The sequence below is a fragment of the Monodon monoceros genome, unplaced genomic scaffold, assembly GCF_005190385.1.
Source record: "Monodon monoceros isolate NGI ecotype Baffin Bay Population unplaced genomic scaffold, NGI_Narwhal_1 Contig3801_ctg1, whole genome shotgun sequence".
NCBI lineage: Eukaryota > Metazoa > Chordata > Mammalia > Artiodactyla > Monodontidae > Monodon > Monodon monoceros.
Genome location: NW_021699715.1, coordinates 1 through 24,549, shown reverse-complemented (window position 1 = coordinate 24,549; position 24,549 = coordinate 1). Strand labels below are relative to the sequence as shown.

Below are 24,549 nucleotides of genomic sequence, written 5' to 3'. Positions count from 1 at the left end.
TTCACACAATTACTTCTCTATCTTGAAAAGCCCTTGCTGCAATTTTGTTTCTAAACATTATCATTAGAAAACTCCCAAGGAAATAGCAGGAGGGCAATCCCCTCCTTCTTCCTGAGGTATCTGGGGGAGCAGCAGTTTACTGAAGTTCATGCCTTGGGTCACCAAAGGACCAGCTGTTAGATAGCAGATCAGGATGCCGCATTTCTCCCCAGTTTTCGCTGAGCTAAGCAGTCCTGTCTTCCCAAGAGCTACCGCAGAGGGGAGCTTTCAGGGCGTGCCCCCACTCCACCTTCGAACGCCTGGCACCCCCGGGTTCCCAATTTCTGTATCCGTAAACTACTCTCTTTTTATACCAGAAAAGTCAGGCATAGAGGAAGGAAGCCTTGCGCAAGGTCATTTTTCATTAAAAACTCCCAAACCAAAACCCCCATACCCAGTACCCACCCATTTGTTCTTTCATTTTGCAGCGTGGACAACAATAGAGGACTACAACTCCCAGGGAGGACTGCGCTCGTCCCGCCGAGCAGGGACCAATGGACGTCTGATACATGACCAGCACGGACTAATCAGGGCCAGCCTCGGTGAGGCTTTGTCTCCCCACCACCTCGCGGGGCGCGTTCTCCCGCCTCCCGGCCCCCGCGCACGCGCGCCCCGCCCTGCCCGCCTTTCCTCCCGCGCCCTCCCCTCTCCTTTTTCCCTCTCAGAACCTTCCTGCCGCCGAGTTCGGACCTCGCTGCTCCAACCTCTGGGCCCCGTCCCATCCTTCCAGCCTGCGACCAGCAGCAGAGAAAAACTAATTACGTATCATTTTCTTGCCCCGTACACACTTGTGAGGCGAGCAAAAAGATTACAATAAATTTTAAAAATGAGGGAAATCGTGCACATCCAGGCCGGTCAGTGTGGCAATCAGATCGGTGCCAAGGTAAGGATTTTTAACCTCTTGACTATATTTATTTTTGAGAAGAAAAAAATCCAGGTAAATTATGACGAATGACTCTGGGACATTCGCATCCTCCATTCTTAGTCAGGCTTTGCCCGTTAAAAGTTGTATGTATATATAATACACGTTTGTATTATGCAAAGCTGGGATTTGCTTTTGAAAAATGGGGAATTTTTCTTGGCAGGCTTATTTTGGGGAAGCTGTTAAAAGCACCCTTCAGGTTTAGGGGGCGGGAAAACCGAGTTTCTGTAAAATTTTACTTAAAAAGGGCATCTTCTAACGGTCCGAGGACCGGGGAGCGAGGGAGATGCGGAAACGGCCCGAGACAAAGCGAGACGAGGTTTTCCCCATGTGCATCCCCTTTGGCGGGGTTTCGGAGGGCTGAGCCGGAGGGGGAAGGGGCGAGGCTGGCGGGCAGCTGCAGAGAGGTCAGATCCAAATGTGGGGGACGCGATGCGCCAGGGTGGGCTGCAGTACGCGATATCCTTTACAAAAGATAGGTGTCTCCGGGCACCCGCGATCCCCAAGGGGCGGTCCCCGAGTTTTTCGTGCATGGAAGGCTAATATGTGCTGGACTAATTTCAGTTTCTTTCATTTGCCCTTAACCGAGACCCTTTTAGGGCGTGAACAGATATGGAGAAAGAGCTAGGGGAAAGGGGGAGTGCTTTTTTTAAAAGGGCTCCTCAGGGCCAAAGAGTAGGACAAAGGAAGAAAAACCTCATTTAAAGCAAGGGGGTTAAAATTAAAAGCTAGAGAAGAAATAAAATTCCGAGGCCAAGGGGGAGGTTTTTTTTTTCCTTTGCGCGCGGTTACAGTGTAGCGGGGGAGGGGCGGGGAGGAAGCGCGGCTGCTACGTTAGAGCAGAAGGGCGGGACCCGGGCGCCCTGGCGCGCTGGGACAAAGCGGCCGGGCCAGCCCGCTGGGGGCGCGCGAGCTCAAGCCAAGTCCCGCCCTTACCGCGCGGAATTCGCGCTCCGGCCCCGCCCACGCGCGGCGCCTCCCTTTGTCGGCGCCTAGGCGCGCGCCTGCGCCGCGGTCACGTGCCGGGCGGGGTGGGCGCCTGCGGCAGTGGCTCCTTTCTCCGGCCCCCAGCTCTTTGTGCCCTGCGAAGGGGGGTGGGGCGGGGAGGTTCGCTTCTCCGAGCAAGTCGGGCGCTTCCATCTACCCACCTCGGTGCCTGCGATCGCCGGGACCTTCCACAGCATCTCACATCCCAAGCAGTGAAAGCTGCAGTTTTCCCGCGTGTGCAGGTGTTTAGGGGAAGGGTGTGGCAGGCAGAAGGAATGCCAGGCGCTAGGGGAGGGCCCGCCACAGGCGTATCTGGAATTAAAATGGCGGTAGAGGGCGTATAATTGGCTGGAACCTGAGCTGTTGAGGACGCGTTGCTCTTCCCCTGGCAGTTCTGGGAGGTGATCAGTGATGAACATGGCATCGACCCCACCGGCACCTATCATGGGGATAGCGACCTGCAGCTGGACCGCATCTCCGTGTACTACAATGAAGCCACAGGTGAGGGCAGGAGGCCGTGAATCACGGGTCCCATCACTCCCACTTCTCTAGGGTCTCTTGCCTCCCTGGGAAACCCTTTATCCCCTTTGAATGAATCCATTCTCTCCCTTTGGAGCCCTTTCTTCATTTCCCCCAACGGGGCTCAAAAGTGGCTCTGCTGCCACCTGGTGGCAGTGCCTGGAATCACAAGTTTGGGTCTCCGGCTGCCTCCCCGCCCCAAAATATTTACCTATATGTCGGTCAGTTTTTACAACGCTACTTTATTCCCTGTAGGTGGCAAATATGTTCCTCGTGCTATCTTGGTGGATCTAGAACCCGGGACCATGGACTCTGTTCGCTCAGGGCCTTTTGGTCAGATCTTCAGACCAGACAACTTTGTTTTTGGTGAGTTACACAGACAATAGTAGATACTTGTTCAAGTTATTTGGGTGCAGCAAGAGTTAGAAATGATTGTACTGAAGAACTTATACAGGGCTGTGTTTTGAAATCTAATGGAGGATAGAGGTTGTGACTGCTTTAAATAGTAAATTGGGGGGAGCGGCAGGTGTAACACAGGGGAGGGAGAGAAGATACATCCACTGGCATGACTCCAAAAGTTGAAAAGCAGAAATGTGGCCATGTATCTTCCACACTTTACTAACCAAGCTTGCCTTCTGACCCCATTGCAGGTCAGTCTGGGGCAGGCAACAACTGGGCCAAGGGCCACTATACAGAGGGGGCCGAGCTGGTCGACTCGGTCCTGGATGTGGTTCGGAAGGAGGCCGAGAGCTGTGACTGCCTGCAGGGCTTCCAGCTGACCCACTCGCTGGGCGGGGGCACAGGCTCTGGAATGGGCACCTTGCTCATCAGCAAGATCCGTGAAGAGTATCCTGACCGCATCATGAACACCTTCAGTGTGGTGCCCTCACCCAAAGTGTCCGACACTGTGGTTGAGCCCTACAATGCCACCCTCTCCGTCCATCAGCTGGTGGAAAACACTGATGAGACCTACTGCATTGACAACGAGGCCCTTTACGACATCTGCTTCCGCACCCTCAAGCTGACCACGCCAACCTACGGGGACCTGAACCACCTGGTCTCGGCCACCATGAGTGGTGTCACCACCTGCCTCCGCTTCCCTGGCCAGCTCAATGCTGACCTCCGCAAGCTGGCAGTCAACATGGTGCCCTTCCCACGTCTCCATTTTTTCATGCCTGGCTTTGCTCCTCTAACCAGCCGTGGAAGCCAGCAGTATCGGGCCCTCACTGTGCCGGAGCTCACCCAGCAGGTCTTCGATGCCAAGAACATGATGGCTGCCTGTGACCCCCGCCATGGCCGGTACCTCACCGTGGCTGCTGTCTTCCGTGGGCGGATGTCCATGAAGGAGGTCGATGAGCAGATGCTCAACGTGCAGAACAAGAACAGCAGCTACTTCGTGGAATGGATCCCCAACAATGTCAAAACGGCCGTCTGCGACATCCCACCCCGTGGCCTCAAGATGGCGGTCACCTTCATTGGAAACAGCACAGCCATCCAGGAGCTGTTCAAGCGCATCTCAGAGCAGTTCACTGCCATGTTCCGCCGGAAGGCCTTCCTCCACTGGTACACAGGTGAGGGCATGGACGAAATGGAGTTCACCGAGGCTGAGAGCAACATGAACGACCTCGTCTCCGAGTACCAGCAGTACCAGGATGCCACCGCAGAAGAGGAGGAGGATTTCGGTGAGGAGGCCGAAGAGGAAGCCTAAGGCCGAGTCCCCACCACCTCAGGCTTCTCAGTCCCCTCTGCCTTCTTCCTTAGCCGCCCCTTTCCTCTCCCTCAGAATTTGCGTTTTCTGCCTCTTTTTTTTTCTTTTTGGGGGGGGGTTCTAGAACAGTGCCTGGCACATAATAGGCGCTCAATAAATATCTGTTGTTTGTTGAATGTCTCCTCTCTCTTTCCACTCTGGGGAACCTAGATTTCTGCCATTCTGGGTAACCCTGTATTTCCTTCTGGTGCCCACTCCTCCCATCTGTCCAGTTAACATTTCCCTCTCTGTTTTCAAGATAAACTCTCAAGAAGCTGAGTCTCATCAAATCCCATTCAGAACCATGTGCTGATAATCCGGATAGGTGACCGCCATCCTAGGCCCATGTGGTAGCCCAGGGGAAAGGAAACGAAGCAGCAGGTAGAAGTCCCTACTGGGAAGGGGTGGGGTTTTGGAGAGGGGCATCCAGGCTATTGAAGTCCTAGTTTCCAGGTAGCTCTCTGCTCCTCTCAGCTTCTGGGGAGGTGTTAACAGTATTATCTCCATTTTCAATCTCCCTCCAAGCTCTGTCCTGAGCTATTTCCTTTGCAAGGTTCTGGCCACCACCCTGTCAAGCGGGGGATCCTCCCCTCTTCCACTTTACCTCCCTCGTAATGTTGGATTCCTTCCTTTCCCCTGGTCAGAAAAGGGGGTCAAGAGGAGCAAGGGAGACTAGTCTCTAAGCCTCCAGAAAGCCACTCCCCAGCCCTATCTTTTCTTATGGAAAAAAATGACTATCACCCCTTCTGTACCTATATGGAAAGCTATGTGCTACCACCTAAATGTCATTCCCCAGAGAGGGGACAGGACACTCCATCCTTTGGCAACACCTCATCTCTTACTTTTGCTACTGCCTTCCCCCCTACCCTTGGTTTTGTCCTATTCTACACTTCAGATTTCTATTGTGTTGAACTTGCTGCTTTTTTTCATATTGAAAAGATGACATTGCCCCAAGAGCCAAAAATAAACGGGAATTGAAAAAAAAAGTTGTGAGATGTGTGCTCATTCAGGGAAAGATTGCTCGTGGAGGCATGGGGCTCAAGTTCAGTTATATGATACATTCTACTTCCCATAAGCTAATGAGAAGAATATCCTTACACTTTAATCCCTGGTACCCACCACCTGTACCTGTCTTAGTAACTGGGGTAGGTATAGGCCCAGATGCAGGATCTAGGGACAGAAAAGGGAACTGAGATGAACGACAAGTGGTTGCAAGATCAGCATCCCCTTGAACGATCCTGCCCAGATGTACTGAACCAGAATGGGTTGGACCCCAGCAGTCTGTTTCTAACAGTGCTCCAGAAGGATCTCGAATGCACAGTGCATCCAGGGTTCCTTTCTGTTATGGGTAACGCTGATTTCTGTAATCCTGTGGATTTTCTCAGCCTAAGGCAAAAAATCACTAGTGAGGGACGTCACACCATGGTCCCATTCTAAACTGTTCCATCTAATACCTCATGCTTCAAGGAGCACAATAGTCTCAAAGCTGCCCTGGAAATTTAACAAATGTAACAATTTCCCTTGGCTGTGTTTTCAGTAATTCTAGGGACGAATGCAGTTATTGATATTGCTTCCACTTCAGCACGCTTTGCTGACGATAACCAACTTCAGGGTTGGGAGGGGGATTAATTCTATAACTTAACATACAAGTAACTACTGCCTCTCCCATTGTAAAAAGCCTATTGAAGGCAAAGGCAAAAGCTACATTCTAGCATTCATTTTGAATTAGTTCTGCTATACTAACTGTTCATAAGTATCAGTACTTATTAATAGCAATTTATTTGACAAAGTTGAGAACCTGCAGACCACCCCTCAAGGCTTGGTCAAGGAAGAATTCTGGACAACAGGCTCAGACAGTAGATTAAGTTAAATAAGTTGGTGGGATCATCAGAAGGCTGGCATGGCACTGGCAGTCTGCAGTATGGGGCTGGAAAAGGGAGCAACGCTTCCCTTACAAGGCAAGGGACAGGCTTTTTGGCGAGGAGAGACAAGCGGTGGAACTCCGCTGTCAAAGGATGTGCTTGGGGAGCCAGCTGAAGTGCATGCAGTATTGGGGCCATTCAGGCAACTTGAGTTATGAGGCTGGGCATCGCGAAGGTCGAGGGCTCAGGCTGTTCTCAGAGGCTTGTGGTTCACCTGGCAAAAGACAACAGTGATGATTATGGGAACCAGGTGCCCTGCTCTCCCAGGATCCCATCTGGGTGAACAGGCTGCAGGGAGGATGCATACTTCCATGAGTATTCTAGTTTTTTCTCGTACCCTACCTCACCCCCTTTGCCAAGCAGTCATTTGGATTCTTGTATAATAATGAATTACTTACTGCAAAGGGGTGAAGGGAGCCAGATCCCTGCTTGCACAGGCCCTCCTTAGCTCCCAATTATCCACTGCAGACCTCAAGGAGACTCCAAGGAACCCAGCTCGAAGGTCACTGATTCAGTCTGGTGCTTTTATTTATATATGCATTTTTTATTTAACACACTCTTTGTTTTGTTTTTGTTGTTGTTTTGGCTGTGCGGAATGCGGGATCTTAGTTCCCGACCAGGGATCGAACCCACACCCCCTGCATTGGGAACGTGGAGTATTAACCACCCGACTGCCAGGGAAGTCCTTTAACACACTTATATAGTACTTACTACATGCTAGGCACTGTTCTAAACACTGCAAATATCTACTCATTTAATCCCCTTAACAATTCAACAGGGTAGTTACTTTTATTAACCCAGTTTTAAGGTGAAGAAACAGGTGCAGAGAAGATTAACTTGTCCAAGGTCACAGTTAGCATGCACTGGGGCCACTATTCACACCAAAACAGTCTGGCTCTAGGTCCTACTCTCTGATCTCTACCATAATCTACAGGTGAATAAACAGGCACCAAGAAAAGCAGTGATATGCCCTGGAATTAATTTTCAACAGGCTGCAGCTAGTTCCTTCTACTCGTGGGGTGACCAAGAGCACAGGCTCCAGAGATAGCTGGCCTGGGTTTGAAGCCCAGCTTCACCAGCTGTATGACATGGGCTAAACTGGAAGTTCAGTTTCTTTACTTTGTAAAGCCCACATACCCCAAAGGAAGTTTGATCTAAAAATATTTTTAAACCATTTGTGTAGAAGCTTAGCCCTGTGTTTGGCACACAGAAAGCAATTAATAAATGTCAGTGGCCCCCCAGGCCTCCTGGGTGCTGGCCCCATGCTAGGCCCGCTGCATCACATGCCATGAGAACCTGGCGATTCGGCTCCACAGCCCCCGCCCTAGAAACCCTCACCTGGGAGATGCTGACGCCTGTGAGTCTCTCCACGCTCTCCGGCAGGCGGCTCAGGATGTCCAGCACTTCCCCGGTCACTTTGGCCGCCCCCATGGCCCCACTTCCACTGGACACCAGTGTGATCTTATTGGCCGAGGTCAAGGGACCACTGATCTCCTCTGCCACCTGGTAGGTACGATGCCCACTCAGCACTTGTGGTCTGACCACACCCATCCTAAGACTCCTTCCTCTGGGTTTTAAGATCCTTGTCCTTCACTTTTGTGAGGATCACCCTTCCTCACTCTGGTCACTGGCTTGTAATTCTCACCCCGAATTTATGGCCCCTAGCCTGGTTCTCCCCCAGACCCTCCCTCATTTCCCCCACCCCTCATTCCCTCATCCTGTCCCTCCTCTGCTTTTGTCCACACGACCCCCAGACCTGGGGCAGCTTCTCCAGCAGCATGTCCAACTGAGCAGCCTCCTGGTACAGCTGGAACGCCTCTGCCTTCTTGGCCATCTGCTCAGCCTCGGCCCGGGCTCGGGCCCCTATGGCAAAGGCCTCGGCTTCCCCACGCATCTGAGGAGGGTACAGGACGCCTGGGGTACTGATGGCGGTAGTCAAGGACAAGAAATCCCAGCACAATCCCACTCCCTCCACAAGCTGGCAAGAGCCATCTGCTAACTCACCCGCACAGACTCGGCTTCTGCCTCTGCCTGCATGATCAGCTGGGACCTGGGCAGAGAAGGGAGTGGAGGGAGGAGCTGAGGAAGAGCCCTTGCTCTGGGAGAAAGACTCCACAGGAGGAGTACAGGTAAAGAAGGCCTCAGCAATTCGTCTGGGGGCGCCCAGATGGTGAAGGAGCCGCAAGGGGCCAGGAAGGGGTGTTTACTTCTCTGCCGCTGCTAGGCGCTCCAGCTTGTAGCGCTCGGCTTCTGCAGGCTTCCGCACGCGGGCCTCCAGCTCCTTCTCCCGGCGGGCGATCTCCTGCTCCTGCACTGCCACCTGCTGGGCCCGCTCCACCACCTGCACCTGGACCCGCTGTTCCTCGATCTGCTGCTTCGTCTTGGCCACCTGGGAAGGAGGGATGCTCAGAGTCAGAGCTGAAGAGCAAGCGGCCAGGAAGCAGGCAGGGAAGCTAGGGCCGGGGCTCCCAGGCGGGATGTAAAAATAGAGCAGGGGGACTTCCCTGGTGGCGCAGTGGTTAAGAATCCGCCTGCCAATGCAGGGGACACGGGTTTGAGCCCTGATCTGGGAAGATCCCACATGCCTTGGCCACAACTACTGTAGCCCACGCACCTAGAGCCCATGCTCCGCAACAAGAGAAGCCACCGCAATGAGAAACCCGCGCACCGCAATGAAGAGTAGCCCCCACTCGCCGCAACTAGAGAAAGCCTGCGTGCAGCAACGAAGACCCAACACAGCCAAAAATAAATAAATAAATAACTTTTAAAAAAAGACTTGATATTGTGTCAATTCAAAAAAATTAAAAAAAAATAGAGCAGGCACATGAAGGCGGTCCCAGTGGGCTCAGCCTGCCCAAGGGAGTCCGTTTCCCGTACAGATCCAAGGCATGGCCTGAGGAGCGATGGGGGGTGGCCTGATCTTCCCTATCAGAGCCAATACCAACAGTTAGGGCTGTTCCCCACGTAGTCTCAGCTTCAGGGCTGGATAGGGCTGGAACCCAGCAATTCTCCCTCAGGCCAGGTGAAGTATCCCTCCACTGAACTCCTATCACCTTGTTTCTCCACCAAGTCTCCCTCTAGAGTATGAACACCTGGTGGGCACTGAGTGCATGGTAGCCATCCTCCACCTCCAGTCACGCTCAAATCCATGCACTTCTCTCCATCTGTGTGGCGGTTACCTTAGTGCAAGCCACTGTCAACTACTGAAAAGTTCTCTCACCAACTTTTTTTTTTCTCTCTCTCTCACCAACTTTCTTTTGGGGGGCTGTGTGTGTGTGCCATTTTTATCTTTTGTATGTGGTCCAAATTAAAAAAAAAAGTAAACAGTGATAGGTTTCCTCCCACCTATTTCTCAAGCCACCTGGTTGGTTCACTTTCCCTGAAACAACCAACGTGAGCAGCTTGTCGTGTATCCTTCCCGGGATACTGTAAGCAACTACAAAAACATGTATACATAGAGTTCCTCTTAGGCAGATTTCATTTTCTTACCCCTTGCAGAGTAGAGGGATCAGAAGGCTCTTGCCAAGATGTCGGTGAGGAGAGGTTCGGGGGAGGAACACACTTCTTGCCTCATTGCTCTGGCTCAGATGTGCACCACCTCCCCTGTGGGGCTCATCAACACAAGAGATGATGCCCCTGCCTTTACAGTGAACACCCATCTGTTCACTCCAGAGGAAGGGTGCTTCTGGATGTGGCACCCTGTACTGTCTTTGACCCTAAAAGTTCAAACCTGTTCCAAACTGGACTAGTTGCTCTTGGCCCCCATATGCAGCATCACGGTGTTCCTGTGTTGGAGCCTACCCACCCCCCCCCCTTCTTCAGACTCAACCTCTGGCAGCTCCCTCAGAAAGAGTATGTGGGGGACTTCCTTGGTGGCGCAGTGGTTAAGAATCCGCCTGCCAATGCAGGGGACACGGGTTCGAGCCCTGGTCTAGGAAGATCCCACATGCTGCGGAGCAACTAAGCCCGTGCGCCACAACTACTGAGCCAGCGCTCTAGAGCCCGCGAGTCGCAACTACTGAAGCCCACGCACCTAGAGCCCGTGCTCCCGCAACAAGAGAAGCCACCGCAATGAGAAGACCGTGCACTGCAACGAAGAGTGGTCCCCGCTCACGGCAACTAGAGAAAACCCACGTGCAGCAACGAAGACCCAATGCAGCCAAAAATTAATTTTTTTTAAAAAAAGGAAAGAGGGCTTCCCTGGTGGTGCAGTGGTTGAGAGTCCGCCTGCCGATGCAGGGGACACGGGTTCGTGCCCCGGTCTGGGAAGATCCCACATGCCGCGGAGCGGCTGGGCCCGTGAGCCATGGCCGCTGAGCCTGCGCGTCCGGAGCCTGTGCTCCGCAGCGGGAGAGGCCACAACAGTGAGAGGCCCACGTACCGCAAAAAATTTTTTAAAAAAAGGAAAGAGTATGTGGGCAATAAGTTTTTTCAGATCTTGCTTCTCTGAGATTTTCACTCCACTCTTCTATTTGAATGACGATTAGGTGGAGTACAGGTTACTAGGTTGTTATTAATCTTCCACCAGAATTTTTAAGGCATTGTTCCAGGGTATTCAAGCTTCTTGAGAAATCTGAAGTCATTCTGATGCCTGACCCTTTGCTTGAGATCTGTTCATTCTCTCTGGAAGCTTTTAGTTCTTTTCGTTATTCTCAGTGTTCTGAAATTTCACAGTGATGTTCTTCAAGGTAGATGTTTTTCATTCACTGTTTTGGGCACTTGGTGGACCATTTCAATCCAGAAAGTCACATAAACATGTCCAAATCTTTTCACTGATGATTTCCTTCTGTTTTCTTTGTTCTGTTGGGTCTCCTGGGCTGGCCTCTAATATTCTTTCCCAATTTTTCCATCTGTCTTGTCCTATTTTCTGGGAAATTTATTAGAATTTCTCTTCCACTGTGATTTTTTTTTCAGTTCTTCCATTTTATTAATTTCTAAAAGCTCTTTTTTGTTTTCTATGTCCTGATTTCCTAGATGTGAACTACTCTCTTATCACTGAGGATATATTTTTTTTAAGCTTTCTTCTCCCTGTATAGTATGTATCCTTCAAATTGCTTTGCTCTGCTTGTGATTTTGGCCTGTCTTCCATGTTGCAGGATCCCTCATATGTCAGGGATTCCTTGCTTGTCTGCTCACAGGGAGGAAGGTCTGAAACACTGAAGGGAAACTCTGGGTATGTGGGTGAGGCTCGTTGGCTTTGAGCTTCAATCTAGGCTGACCTAGGCAGTTCATCTGCTGAGGAACCTCAGATTCAGGATCTTCAAGTCTTTCATGTTGGATTGGTCATGTTCCCCAGAGCAGTCTTCTGATTTCTTCTTTGGAAGATGGGGGTTCTGAGAGCCATATGGGGTGAGTGGTTAGGGGAAGTGGTCACTATTCAGTATTCAATAGGCAGACAGGGGCTTCCCTGGTGGCGCAGTGGTGGAGAGTCCGCCTGCCGATGCAGGGGACACGGGTTCGTGCCCCGGTCCGGGAACATCCCACATGCCGCGGAGCGGCTGGGCCTGTGAGCCATGGCCGCTGAGCCTGCACGTCCAGAGCCTGTGCTCTGCAACGGGAGAGGCCACAGCAGTGAGAGGCCCGCGTACCGCACAAAAAAAAAAAAAAAAAAAAAAAAAAAAGGCAGACAGCCTCTTCAGGTCTGTTACTGGTTAAGTACTTAGGCCCTCACCTGTGTCTGGCTGGCCCCAGGTCATGCCCTCTGGTTTACTCTCTTCAGATAATAAACCCCCAGAAGTCTACTGGGGCAGAGAAGGGAGCATTACCCAGAGGCAGGGAGCCAGAGCGCTCTGAGAAGTCACTTTTCACCTGTTTCTCCTTATTTCAACCGTCTTCGTCACAGCTCCAGAGGCCCCTGGTGCTGCCAGCTCCTGAGCCTCAGATCATTTCATTGTTTTCTCCCCTTCAGCTTTGGGCTCAGCTGTCTCAGACCTCCTTGGTCAATTACCACGGCTTTCCAGCGTCCAAAATGATGCTATAGTTTCTGTTGCTTCTGTTCCTATTCTCTCCAACTTTTTTTTTTCTTTAATCACCTTATGTGGATTTAGTGAGGTTTTAAGAGGGAGTGCAATTAGCTGCATTTATGCAATCCATCATCTTTGAAAAACCTTCTAACTCATCTCCCCGCTTCCTCTTTTTTTAAAAAAAGTTTTATTTAATTTATTTATTTTTGGCTGCGTTGGGTCTTTGTTGCTGTTCTAGTTGCAGCGAGCGGGGGTTATTCTTTGTTGTGGTGCGTGGGCTTCTCATTGCGGTGGCTTCTCTTGTTGCGGAGCATGGGCCCTAGGCGCGCAGGCTTTAGTAGTTGTGGTTCGCGGGCTCTAGAGCGCAGGCTCAGTAGTTGTGACGCACGGGCTTAGTTGCTCCACAACATATGGGATCTTCCCAGACCAGAGCTCCAACGCGTGTGCCCTGTGTTGGCAGGCAGATTCTTAACCACTGCGCCACCAGGGAAGCCCCCTTCTCTTCTCTTCTGACAATCAATCAATTCTTCACATAACAGCTGTACTGATCCTTGTGACAATGTAAATTAGACCAGAGCACCTCTCTGCTTAAAGTTCTCCAACAGCTTCCCATTGTGCTTTGAATCTTCTAAGTCTCCATCACGGCCACTCGAACCCTAGTAAACCTGGTCCCGCCTGCCTCTCCCTACTCACAGCACACCAGCCATACTGGATCAGAAACCTCCTTTCTGTTCCTGGGACATGCCGAGCTCTTTGCTACATCAGGGTCTTTGCATGTGCCAGTCCCCTGCCTAGTCACTTGCCACACAGAGCTATTTAAATCAAAATAAAAAAATTAAAAATTCAGTTCCTCAGTCACAAAAGCCACATTACAAGTGCTCAACATCACAGCACAGATATAGAGCATTTCCATCATTTCAGAAAGTTCTATTTGAACAGCACTGGACTAGAATGTTCTTGGCCCACAACTCTTTACATCGTTGACTCTTTCTCATCTTCAGGATTTATCTCATGTATCACTTCCTCACCGAAGCTTCCTCTGATCACCCCCGACCTAATAGAGTATCCCCCCAGTAAAGTACCACCTATGTATTTCCTTCATAGCACTTCATGTAATTTGAGCCAGTGAAGGTTATTTGCTTATTAGTGGTTTCGTGTATTATAACGTAAAGCTCCATGAGGGCAGGAATCTTATTCTGTCTCATTCATACTTATATACTCACCTCCAAAACAATGCCTGGCACATAACAGGCATTTAACAGGTACCTGTTGAGTAAATCCTTATTTCCCCAGCACCTAGCACAAAGGCTGGCTGGCACAAAATGAGGAACTAATAAAAGCTGAACAGAACCCAAACCAGCCCAACCCTTTGATGTGCAGACAAGCCATGTTGAGAAGAAGATTAAGGACCTATCCTTGGGTGGGTTAAGTCCCACCCAAGCTGGTGTTTTCCACTATGTTAATGCTTCTCAAACTCCAATGTCTATCAATACATGAATCACCTAGGGATTTTGTTAAAATACAGATTCTGACTTGGTCAGTTGGGCTGGAGCCTCAGATTTTGTATTTCTAACAAGCTCCCCAGGGATACCGATGTTGCTGGGAGGCAGACCACACTTTGAGTAGCAAAGTACTATGCCACACTCAGGTACCTGTCAAGCCATCCAGGGATTTAACGTCATAACTAAAGATGTGCTGCATTTCATAATTTCACCCTGTACCAACTCTTGGCAAAAACGAATCTCATAATATTGCTGCCCTTTGGGTAAAGGTCTCAGAGTACTGTTGATTCCCGTTAGTTATGGTAGTTCTGTTTTATAAAGTAGCCATGAACACTGAATTAACAAAACACTTATTTTGTTCCTAAGGGAAATACAGGTATAGGTTCCTGTGAGCCTCTGGTCACAACAGATCAATATATATCTTTTTTTTTTTTTTTTTGGCCAAGATGTGCAGCATGTGGGATCTTAGTTCCCCGATCAGGGATCGAACCCACACCACCTGCAGTGGAAGCACGGAGTCTTAACCACTGGACCGCCAGGGAAGTCCTATATATCCTTGTTTTATGTGTTTCTGCTTAAAGACACCATATGTAACATATCTGTTGATTCATTAACAATGAACTCATGGCCAGCAGCACTGTAACTCATGCCTAAAAGAAGCTTATCTAACACACACGTCTTCTCCATCAGGCACATCACAGCCTTCTTGCACTTAGGAACACTAGACGGCACTTCAGCACTACATTTGGGGACATTTTAAACTGTGAAATCACCAAAAAAAAGCACAAAAGTGCAAAAAGTGTGGCAGTGAATATACTATGAAAATGACACTGTTTACAGTATGAGCCGAAACAAGAAGGCAGAACATCTTCTTGTTCAACCTCGACTGGGAAGCACATATCAGGCAACTCAAATTTTTCTCCACTCTGCACATGTTTGCAAATAGTCATCAGTACAAAAAATACTGGTTCTGAGGTAACCAATAAATTTTAGTGATGAGGCAAATTCTCAGTTATGGGATCCACAAATGATGGGGATTGACTACCCCTCCCTGCATTTTCAAGGGCCCCCATGTCTCATTTTGTGGGATTCAAAGCCCACGTTTTCCTTCCTCACACACTTCTGTGATCACCAGGGCTGCTGTGGGCCCATGGAGTACCCCTGTGCAAATTAGAAAAAGGCACCCCTTCCTCTGGGTGGATGCAGACCCATTCACCCAGGCCCGATGTGGAGCATGGTTGGATCTTAGCTCTGGTTCACCCCCTCATCCAGGTGCCCTGGCACAGGGCACAACCTGCCTCAAGCCCGTGATCAGCCCTATAGAGCGTATCCTTTCTAGGCCTTTTCTTTGCTTTTCAGCTGAAACGTTTAGGTCTTTTAAATCTTCCTCATAAGGAGGAGCTGGGTCAGAAATGGAGGGCCAGAATAAGGGGATCAGAGTCAGAATATGAGAGAGAGTGGTGGCCTGAGAAGAACGGGGAGGGAGTGAAGTCCAGCCTGGCCACCGGGCCAGCATAGGGGCTCTGACCTGAAGCTGATAGGCCAGGTCAGCCTGTGCTCGGCGGGTGTTGACCTCAATGTCATATGCAGCCTTCTTGAGCTCGTAGTCCCTCTGCGCCTTGGCCATCTCGATCTCACTCAGGTACTGAGCAGACACCTTTTCTTGCTTGGCTTTGGCCTCCTGTGCATGCAGAGATCAGGCAGGGAGTCAGAGTAGGGAGAGGAAGGCCCCAGGGAGAGAGCCTGATCTCCACCAAGCTCCTCTGTCCTCACCCCAGGCCCGGCCTCATTTATATCCTCTGCCAACCCTGCTCCACCAGCCCCCACGCCATCCCCTCTTCCACCAGGTGCACAATAAGCCCATGGAGACCAAGCAACCCCCAGATCTCTCACCCGGATCCCAGCGTCTCTCTTGGCCTCCGCTTCCCCAATCCGAGCATCTTTTTGGACTTGAGCTGTTCGAGCCTTCCCCAAGGAGTGCAAATAGTCCTGTGGGAGAGTTGCAGATATCACAGTCTTCGGGAAGGTTTAACAGATGGGAGCAGGAAAGCGGGGAGAAGCAACTGCCTAGGTTTACCTGATCGTCGTGAATGTCCTTCAGGGTGTAGCTGACCACGCTGATGCCCATGTTGACCAGGTCTGAGGAGGCCACTTTGAAAACTTGCTCTGAGAATTTCTGCCTGTCCTTATAGATTTCCTAGGATAACACGATGGAGGGAAGAAGGAACGTAAGCTCTCAGATCCTCTGACCACTGTCTCCTACAGACTAGCTCGGTCCTTAGGCCCCTCTCACTCTGGCACCCCTTCCAGATCTTTCCCTGCCCTCAGGCCCACCTCCACAGTCATGTGGGCCATAATAGCCCTCTGGTGGCCCTCCAGCGTCTCCAGTGCGATGTGGGCAATCTCAGCCTCTGTCTTGCCCAGGAACATCTGGCAGGCAGCTGCCAACATTTCCTTATTCTGGCCCTGAATCTTCACCTGTAGCCAGAATAAGGTTAGGGAGGGTGTGGTGAAGGTCTCATGAAGACAGGGAGGAAGCTGGGAGAGTCAGGTGCCTTGGGGATCCCTGGAGAAGCTGAGACTAGCAGAGAAATTTCTCCATAGCAAGAGGTAGGGAAGGCCATGGTCAGAAGATTCTTAATGTCTGGGGACAGAGAAGGTGATGGGGGAGTGGACTTTGGAGGAAAGGCTCTGAAAGCCTCACCTGGGCAATGCCAGTGACTGAGATGGGGACCCCATGGCGAGTGTAAACCTTTTCACTCTTGACATTGAGGGTCAGTGTGTTGAGAGAGATCCTAGGGGAAAAAGAAGGGGTGGACAGTGTGAAAAGGAGAAAAGAGAGAAAACGGGGGTTCCCTTTCCCTAGTTCTCTTGTTCAACCTACCTCTGGATTTGCTGGATGCAGGGCAGGACAAAGACACGTCCTCCAGCCACCATGACTGGGGGGCTCCGGCAGAAACCTGCAAGGTCAGGAGGCAATGAGCTGCGGTGGCCGGTGGCCACGGTGGAGCTGGAATGTGGAAGACGACCGGGGAAGGGAGGGGGAAGCAATCTCCACGAAGAAATCTGGGCGCTGGCAGGAGCAGCGGGCAGTGTAGGCCTTGGAAGGATAGAGGCAGGGAATCACCACAAGTGGGTGGCTTGCAACCATGGGGGTGGGGTGGGCAGAAGGTCTGGCGCTGGGGAGCTGGTGGGGAGAGGGGGAAGGGACCTCTGCGGGGACTTGGGGGTCACTGGCTGAGCAGAGAACAATACTTACCGGAGACCACCATGGCCTCGTTTGGGCCACAGGTGAAAAACATGGCTCAGGCTGGAGCTGGAGGAGGGGGAGAGAAAGCCTTTGCTGATAGCAAGGGGCACTGTGGAGTCCACAGGAGTGAACCCTTTCGCTTTCCTGTCAGTCCCGCCCCGCCTGCAGACAATGCGGCCCCGTCCCTTCCGCGCCCACGGATCCGCTAAGGCTTTACCCTGTGAAATTTCGCAGTCACCCAGCGACTCCCAGCCCCTTGCCGCACCCCACCTTCAGTGACGACGGTTTCTCTCTTATCTGATAAAGCTCTCCCGGCCCTTGGAGACCCCCAGACCCTTGCGCCACCGTCCCTGCTCCTCCACAGCCCGACTCCATCTCCCCACCCCACCCCCCACCTACCTTCCCGGACGCTGGCAGCGGCCTGGCCGTGGTCCGAGGCAGGGCGGGGACGCGCAGGGGACCTGTGAGCCGCCGAGCAGCGGCCGCTCGCGCACAGCCTGCCTGGGAGCTGGGCCCGCGCTGGCGCCCTTGCCCCCAACCAGGCCGCACCCTGCCGCTGCGGCAGACGCGACCCCGCCCCCGCGGCGGACCAACCTCCCCCCGCCCCCTCGGCCCGCCCCTTTCCCAGCAGGCCGCGCTCCGGTCCGCAGCCCGCCCGGGCCCCGGCTCACCCGGGCTGCCGAGCCAGCCCGGGGTCGGATGGGGCGACCCCCAATTCGCTGCCCCTCCGGGGTCCGGAGCCCTGCCCAGGCCGCTCCACGCCCCGCCCCACGGGACGTGACCTCAGTGGGTCTGGCACCCCGGGGCAAGGGAGATTGACTCACCTCGTATTTGCCCCGCGAGAACTAACTGGGAAAACCGCAGACTGGGCAATGTACGACAGCATCCGATTACCGGTTGCTGGGTTCCGTGACTCGGGAAAAAGGGGCTCAGGGGCCCGGGGAGGAGCGCCCGCTGGTGACTTGGCCGCGGCTCCTCCGGCCCAGGCGCTTGAAGGCCATGGGGAATGGGGGACCATGGCTTGCAAAGAGACACTGACATGACTGCTGACGGTAAATCAAGTTTATTTGTGTTCACAGAACATACCGGGCGACCCCACAGCCGCCCCCTGACAGCCCGTCGACCCCGCAGCCACCCCTTGGGGGCAACTTCGAGGAGATCGAAGGCCAAGGACCTTATTCTCAACGGTCCGCCGAAGCCTCACACAGTAGACCCGCGAGTTGAGATGCTGGAGGGCTGAGTATGTCACTCGCTAAACCTACTACGACCCACCACCGTCCTTGACTCCCAGCCCGGCGCCTTCTCGGACCCGGGTTTCCTCCATCCCTCTTCCCAGCCTCGCTCAGTTCTGGGCGCCGGCCTCCACCAATCCCCCAGAGCCCAATAAATACCCAGAGATCTGCATTTGCAGCAAGGAGCACATCTCGCACTCCTGCATAAGTTAAAATAAATATTACATACACCCCTCCATCACCTAGGGGGACATACATAAATACATATAAATATTATTAGGAGCAATGAGAAATAACGACGCTCTCCTGCCACCCGGCCTAGCCGGGTAAGTCTCCTGCCACCCGGCCTAGCCCCGGCTTGTCGGTGCCTGTCTCTCCCAGGCTCGGGCTGGCATCTCCGCTGTAGTGTTCTGAGTGCGAGTTGCCTTGGGAGTCCCAGTTTGGGATACGCTCTTTCTCCCACCAGGTACACCCAGTGTTTCTTGGTTTTTCAGATTCTTCTGGGGGTGTGGAGAGTCCGGTTAGAAGGCGGCAGGGTGTTGCTGGAGAAAAGTGCTGAGGTCCAAAGCGTAGTCCGAGGGCTCCGAGGTCAGATTAAGGGGCTCGAGGACCGGGGGCACAACGGTGGGCGCGGGGGACTGCGCGCTGGGGGTGTCCTCCGGGACCAGGGGTGTCGACACACCCTCTTCAGCCATCAGGATCTGGCAGAAGATGATGGTGAGCAGGAAAAAGAGCAGCCTTTTGGCAGGGTTCGGATCCTCGATTGGCAGCTGACGCCGGACCTGTGGGGAGATAACAAAGGCAACAGGTCAGGTCGGGGCCCCGGCGTACGGCGGTCCGCCCTGCTCTTCCCCCGGGCTGTCCACTTCGGCGACACTCACCACTCGTGGGTAGAGGACCCTACGGCTGCGCTTTCGGTGCCCGCGGGAGGCGCTGGGGCGCGCAGCGGGGGCCACCGCGGTCTCCGGGAGAGGATCGAAGGTGAAGATCTCGGGGCCGGAGCCCCGTTGGGGTCCCGGGCTGGTGGAGGGGACCGGGGTCGGAGCCCGCAGGACGGTCATGGTGGGGAGGGAGCTTCGAGAGTGACACATTGTGCGCAGAGCTGAAGGACAAGTGGCCGCGCAGTCCTGCAGAGCTAGTTTTGTACTCCGAGAACTGGGCGGGCCCTTCTCAACTCCACCCGCTGCTGGGAGCGGTTGGCCGGTCGGCTGGAAATTCCGAAGTTTAAGCAAAGGGAGGGGGTGGAGACTTGGCCAGTGCAACCGTAGGCACCTAAGTGTGTGTCGTGAGTGTGTGATTTGTGAGTGGAGGCGGGTAAAATTCCGGACTGCGGGCACATGTCGGGACATGTGGCTGCTGGAGAGGGGCTCACAGACAGTTTGAGAAGGTTCAGCCACAAGCCCCATCTCTGGAGAGGCAGGAAGGCTTACATAAGGAAGTCTGCCCATCCTACTACAATACTGACCCAGCAAAGTCAAGGAGCCACAGTTACAGGTGCACATTCACAAGCTTGTAGGAACACGGAAAACACACAGCCTAGGAGGGAAGTCACTAAAGAAACAGCCAAGATGCCTAAGAGAAATGAACACCCTAGCACACACAGACACAACCCTGCCTGCTTTAGCACACACACACACAACACACACACAAGCACACACACACACACACACACAAGCACACACACACACCACATTGTAGAGGCGGAAAAATTTCTCCTTTCCTTCTAGTTTCTTTGGCTGGTCTAATAATTAGACATAGGACAGATTAACAGGAGAAAACAAATTTAATTGCGTACTTACAGGAGCCCATGAAGACTGGAGACTCAAAGGCAGTCAGTAGGGCAATTGAGGCTTATATGCCATCTTCAGCTAAGGAATGGGAAAGAGGCCTGGGGCTTGAAGGGGAGGTGGGTAATTCACAGGAAGGTGAGAAGAGCAGATGTTAGCTAATTAGGTGTTTGCCCTGCTAAGCAGGTAAGTCTTTCAGGTGAAAGCTATCTCTGGGCCAGGCCCCCTACCTAAATTATTTAGGCAATTGTCTGCGGGGTTTTGATTTCCTTCAGCTCCAAATAATTCACATGCCAAAGTGGCACATTTCGGGGTGGCATATTCTGCTCGCCTTCAATATGCACATCACACCCACACAGAACAAAGGTGCAGAGACTGCACAGGGGCAACCCAGCAATGTGCAGAAATGTTCATACATGGCTGGAGCAGAGGACCACAAAATACAAAGGTGAGAAGTTAGCAGCCATCTGGATTTAAGTTTATGTGAAGAACATTTAAACTGTGAGACATTATGCAAATGTTGTGGTAATGATAATAACACAAGAGATAATTGACACATTTTCATAACTGCCTTAGAGAAAGCTGCTCATGGATGTAAGGCCAACTGGCCCGAGGCAGGGGAACACAATCAGATTCACAGGTTGCATCAGACCGAAATTCTCCCGACCACCCAGTTCCAGGAACTGACCTGGGGACTTTGAACCCAGCCCAGCCTTCCCGCCTTTCGAGGGGCGGGACTAACGGTCCCCCAGGATACCCGAAAAGACCACCAAATAAGGAATACCCTGCGCCCTCCCAGATTCACCACACCCCTTTCCCTTCTTCCCCTATAAAATCTTGCCCAACCCTCGCCCGGGCGCGACTTCTCTGGCCCCTTTCTCTCGGACTAGAGAACCTCGCCCGGGAGCGCTCCCTAATAAAGCTCACTTGAAGCTTTCCTCTGTTTCGCGGTGCCGTTTGTTAAGATCCGACCTTACAATGGACACAGAATTTAACATCTTTTGAGCACTCAACAGGGCCAGACACCCTGTTAAAAGGTACTGTTGAGTACTGAGGTAGGTTTCAGCATGTATGCTGCTGAGAGAGCCAAGTGCTTTATCTAAAGCAAACACATCAGGTTCTAAGAAAATGGAAGACTAAGTATAAGGCGAACCCAATAGAGCTGCTGTTCCTGTCTGTCTAATCAATCACATGAGGCATCAGGGAAGAATGGCATTTGAGATGACCTTAAATGGTGGGTGGGATACCACAGAGTCAGATGTGGAAGATGACTGAGAAAGAGAATGGAATCAGCAAAGGCCTTGAGCTGGAAAAGTACAGGATGTGTTTGGGGAATCACAAGAAAAACAATCTCAGGACAAGTTTCCTGTAATGGAGTAGTGGTGAAACCCAGCAGGACCCTGTGGGGCCCTCCTGGGTGCCAAAGCCTTTCCGTGTCCCTCCTAGACCTTCCCTGGGTTCCAAAGGACAGATTCAAACAGTTGCTGATTGGGGAAGGAAGGGAATGCAGAAACAGGAGTAGTCAAGAAACAATAGTGCAGGACTTCCTTGGTGGTCCAGTGGTTAAGACAGAGCTTCTACTGCAGGGGGCGTGGGTTTGATCCCTAGTCCGGGAAGAATGCTGTGCATCCAGCACAGCCAAAAACTTAAAAAAAAAAAGAATGGCGCAGATAAAGCAGGGGCCTGGTTCCTCCTCAAGGGATATACATAACAATATATCTTTGAGTTCTTCTACAGGAACTAAGTCCCTCACTCAGTTGGAGGATGGTAACTTCAGGCTGAGTACAAGATTCCTGGAGCACCACCCTGTTACCTCACCACCAACCAATCAGAAGAAAGTCACACACCCCAAATTTTACCTATAAAATCTTTTCCCCAAAAAACTGTCAGGGAATTTGGGGGGTTTTGAGCACAAGCCACCCATTCTCCTTGCTTGGCCCTGCAATACACCTTTCTCTGCCCCAAACTCTGACGTTTCAGTTTATTTGGCCTCACTGTGCACTGGGCACATGAACTTGTTCCATAACAGTATCTTCAAAATCTCATTTCTTCCTCTCCAAACTCATTTTTACCCCTCTTCTCTTGTGCTGTGCTCCAGCCACCCAGGGCCTCCTCCTTTCAGTTCCCAGGACTTGCCAAGCTCTTTCTCACCTTAGGTCCTCTGCTTAAATTGCTCTGCCCTGGCACTTGCAGTTTTTGGCAACTTCTCATCCTCATCATAAACAGGAGGGAAGGGGGCAGGGCACAACCTTTAAAAGAATGACATAGCCCTTGAGGATCCGAATTTTGCCTTTAAAAACTCTTCCCTGAAAACCATCAGGGAGTTTGGGGTTTTTGAGCAAGAGCCACCTGTTCTTTTTGCTTGGCGCTTGCAATAAACCTTTCTCTGCCCCAAACCCAATGTTTTGGTTTGTTTGGCCTCACTGTGCAGCAGGCACGCAAATCTGGGTTCCACAACAGTGGTAAGTGACGATGGCTGGAAAGGAATTAGGCAGTGAGGAGAGCTTAGCTGACAGGCCAGGGGGCTGGGTTTGACTCTAGACTGTGGAGCTTGCGGGTCATGGAATGACATCAAGAGGGCAGGTTCAAAGCTGGGAACTGAGTGGGACAAGGAGTATGCTCTGGATGGGGAAACACTGAGGCAGAGACAGGATACTACTGGAGAGGTTTGGGTAGGAGGAAAGGGCCTGAAATGGGCTATGACACAGGGAACACGAGAAGGGGTGGCTTTAAGAGACATTCCTAGCATAAGATTACCAGAATTTAGTGATAAGGCGGGTAGCATTAGAGTCAGGGAGCATGAAGGGACCAAAGCTGTCTCCATGCATTTCAAATGCATCTGCCACAGAGCTTTGTGCCAGATCATATTATGCCTGGTGCCCAGGATGAGAGCATGTGTGACCTCTTCCATTAAAGGCTGTGTCACACATGTCTTTGTGTCTTCCATAGAGCCCAGCAGGGTGCCTTGCATGTACTAGTTGTTCAATAATCTTGATAAATGAAAGATGAAAATGCAGAACTAAAAAATGCACATATAGTATACATACACTGGCTGGATCACCCCAAGATTTTGAGACAGGCATACACTCCTTCAAATCCCACATATGAATTTATAACCTCTTAAGAAAAGTTGGGACAAGTCTTACACAGACACCAAACAAAGAACACCTAAGGGCATTTCTCAGCCAAGGATGTGTGGGGTTGCAAATAAGGGGATGGCCCACAATTGGGCTATAAAAAGAGACATTATTGCTGTCTATACTATTGCTTCCTGGGCTTATGTGTTGCTTTATTTTACACCCACCACTCCTGTTTAAGCACACTTGAAACTTTCAGCATTACACACTTCTTCCTGATGAGGCATAAAACACACCTCCTCTGCAAACAAAGACACATCCCTTTCCCACACCTCCCCTTCACATCTGCCATCATCGTTACATTTACACCCAAGCACAGTGAGCCTACCCACCCACCTACACCCTCATTCCAAGGCAACCTGCACACTAAACGATGATCAGCATAAATACATGACAGTTTACATGTGTGGACAGGCTCACATGCTCACACAGACATAAACTGGGGATGGGAGAGAGAGTGATGATGGAAGAAAACTGCTTGGTGGGAGAAGGGGAGAGTCACCCAAGGTTAGGAATGCATAACTTGTTTATGATGGAAAATTTCTCCAGGGCATTAGGCAGGGGAGGGGAAGTGAAGGGGATGTCAGGATCCTGTTTCACACTACCTCCTATATCTGGAATCTGGGCCTCCAGCTGGACCTAGTTATCCCCACTGTCCTCCCGGCACAGAGAGACCTTTCTTTGTGGCAAAGTCAGAATGGGACCAAGAGAAGAACCGGAGAGAAGAACTCAGAGAGCCAGGGCTCTGCCCCACCCCCTCCCTGCCACACAGGAAGCTGGGGAAGTTTGAGAGTGAATCATTAAGTCAATGACAGGGTGCAGGGGTGACAGCTGGGGGATGAGTTAAGGCCAGAAAGGGCCAGGGGCTGAGACCAGCAGTTGCACGGGTTCTCACTGCCCTAATCCTAGGGAAAGGCCTTTGCCCCTTTCCATTTCCAGCTCTCCTCATATCATCCCTATCTGCCCAAGATCACCAAGTTCCTTCATTCCCCTCCTTTGACCTGTGTTCTTGACCTCCCACTAACCTCTTTCTTAGCCCCTTGTTTGTTTTCTTGTTAATGCTTACCACAGTAGGGAATCATTTTACGTATTTGTTTACTTTTTGTTGTGTCTCTCCCCCGCTGGAATATCATCTCCTCGAGTATACAGGACCACATCCTCCCTTTTTCCTCATGGTATCTCTGTGGTTTCTCTAGTACTTGGCCTTTCACCCAGTAGGGGCTTAATTGAAATATAGTTTATTTACAATATTATATTAGTTTCAGGTGTGCGACATAGTCATTCAATATTTTATAGATTGTACTCCATTTAAAGTTATTACAAAATAATGGCTGTATTTCCCTGTGCTATACAATACATCCTTGTCGCTTATCTTTTTTATACCTAGTAGTTTGTATCTCTTAATCCCAACCCTTATCTTGCCCCTCCCCCTTTCCCTCTCCCTGTTGGTAACCACTAGTTTGTTCTCAACATCTATGAATTGGTTTCTGTTTTTTTGTATACATTAGTTTTATTTTTTAGATTCCACATATAAATGATAAC

At 51.4% G+C, this 24,549-nt stretch overlaps 3 protein-coding genes across 5 annotated transcripts; 1 reads left to right on the top strand and 2 right to left on the bottom strand.

The window, feature by feature from the left end:
• The first annotated feature begins 574 nt into the window (after positions 1 to 574).
• Positions 575 to 5,196, top strand: LOC114908465 (tubulin beta-7 chain). The gene is made up of 4 exons (XM_029244676.1): positions 575 to 922; positions 2,341 to 2,449; positions 2,723 to 2,833; positions 3,118 to 5,196. The coding sequence occupies exons 1-4, from the start codon at positions 866 to 868 to the stop codon at positions 4,173 to 4,175; spliced, it is 1,335 nt and encodes a 444-aa protein (XP_029100509.1). The 5' UTR covers positions 575 to 865; the 3' UTR covers positions 4,176 to 5,196.
• Positions 5,197 to 5,964: 768 nt separating this feature from the next.
• Positions 5,965 to 17,423, bottom strand: LOC114908597 (flotillin-1). 3 transcript variants are annotated; one of them, XM_029244891.1, is made up of 13 exons: positions 17,251 to 17,423; positions 16,861 to 16,917; positions 16,486 to 16,561; positions 16,306 to 16,396; positions 15,936 to 16,079; positions 15,679 to 15,798; positions 15,495 to 15,590; positions 15,130 to 15,282; positions 8,344 to 8,525; positions 8,141 to 8,186; positions 7,893 to 8,030; positions 7,475 to 7,639; positions 5,977 to 6,350 (listed from the first exon to the last, which is right to left on the bottom strand). In XM_029244891.1, exons 2-13 carry the CDS (start codon positions 16,901 to 16,903, stop codon positions 6,321 to 6,323), a joined length of 1,284 nt encoding a protein of 427 aa, XP_029100724.1. In that variant the 5' UTR covers positions 16,904 to 16,917; positions 17,251 to 17,423; the 3' UTR covers positions 5,977 to 6,320. The 3 variants fall into 3 exon arrangements, with proteins under 3 accessions (XP_029100812.1, XP_029100724.1, XP_029100898.1); XM_029244979.1 differs by lacking the exon at positions 17,251 to 17,423 and having other exon boundaries at positions 5,965 to 6,350; positions 16,861 to 17,206; XM_029245065.1 differs by lacking the exons at positions 16,306 to 16,396; positions 17,251 to 17,423 and having other exon boundaries at positions 6,049 to 6,350; positions 16,486 to 17,203.
• Positions 17,424 to 17,898: 475 nt separating this feature from the next.
• LOC114908375 (radiation-inducible immediate-early gene IEX-1-like) lies at positions 17,899 to 19,627 on the bottom strand. The gene is made up of 2 exons (XM_029244557.1): positions 18,965 to 19,627; positions 17,899 to 18,865 (listed from the first exon to the last, which is right to left on the bottom strand). Exons 1-2 carry the CDS (start codon positions 19,583 to 19,585, stop codon positions 18,605 to 18,607), a joined length of 882 nt encoding a protein of 293 aa, XP_029100390.1. The 5' UTR covers positions 19,586 to 19,627; the 3' UTR covers positions 17,899 to 18,604.
• Positions 19,628 to 24,549: the final 4,922 nt, after the last annotated feature.

Bases quoted from the DNA above. Each gene is read 5' to 3' on its own strand.
- LOC114908375 (XM_029244557.1), bottom strand. From the start codon at position 19,585: ATGTGCACCTGTAACTGTGGCTCCTTGACTTTGCTGGGTCAGTATTGT. The intron at 18,866-18,964 runs GTGAGTGTCGCC...ATCTCCCCACAG, and splicing joins GGGTCCTCTACCCACGAGTG to GTCCGGCGTCAGCTGCCAAT.
- LOC114908597 (XM_029244891.1), bottom strand. From the start codon at position 16,903: ATGTTTTTCACCTGTGGCCCAAACGAGGCCATGGTGGTCTCCG. The intron at 16,562-16,860 runs GTAAGTATTGTT...CTGACCTTGCAG, and splicing joins CGAGGCCATGGTGGTCTCCG to GTTTCTGCCGGAGCCCCCCA. The intron at 16,080-16,305 runs GTGAGGCTTTCA...TTCTGGCTACAG, and splicing joins CAGTCACTGGCATTGCCCAG to GTGAAGATTCAGGGCCAGAA.
- LOC114908465 (XM_029244676.1), top strand. From the start codon at position 866: ATGAGGGAAATCGTGCACATCCAGGCCGGTCAGTGTGGCAATCAGATC. The intron at 923-2,340 runs GTAAGGATTTTT...TTCCCCTGGCAG, and splicing joins GCAATCAGATCGGTGCCAAG to TTCTGGGAGGTGATCAGTGA. The intron at 2,834-3,117 runs GTGAGTTACACA...ACCCCATTGCAG, and splicing joins ACCAGACAACTTTGTTTTTG to GTCAGTCTGGGGCAGGCAAC.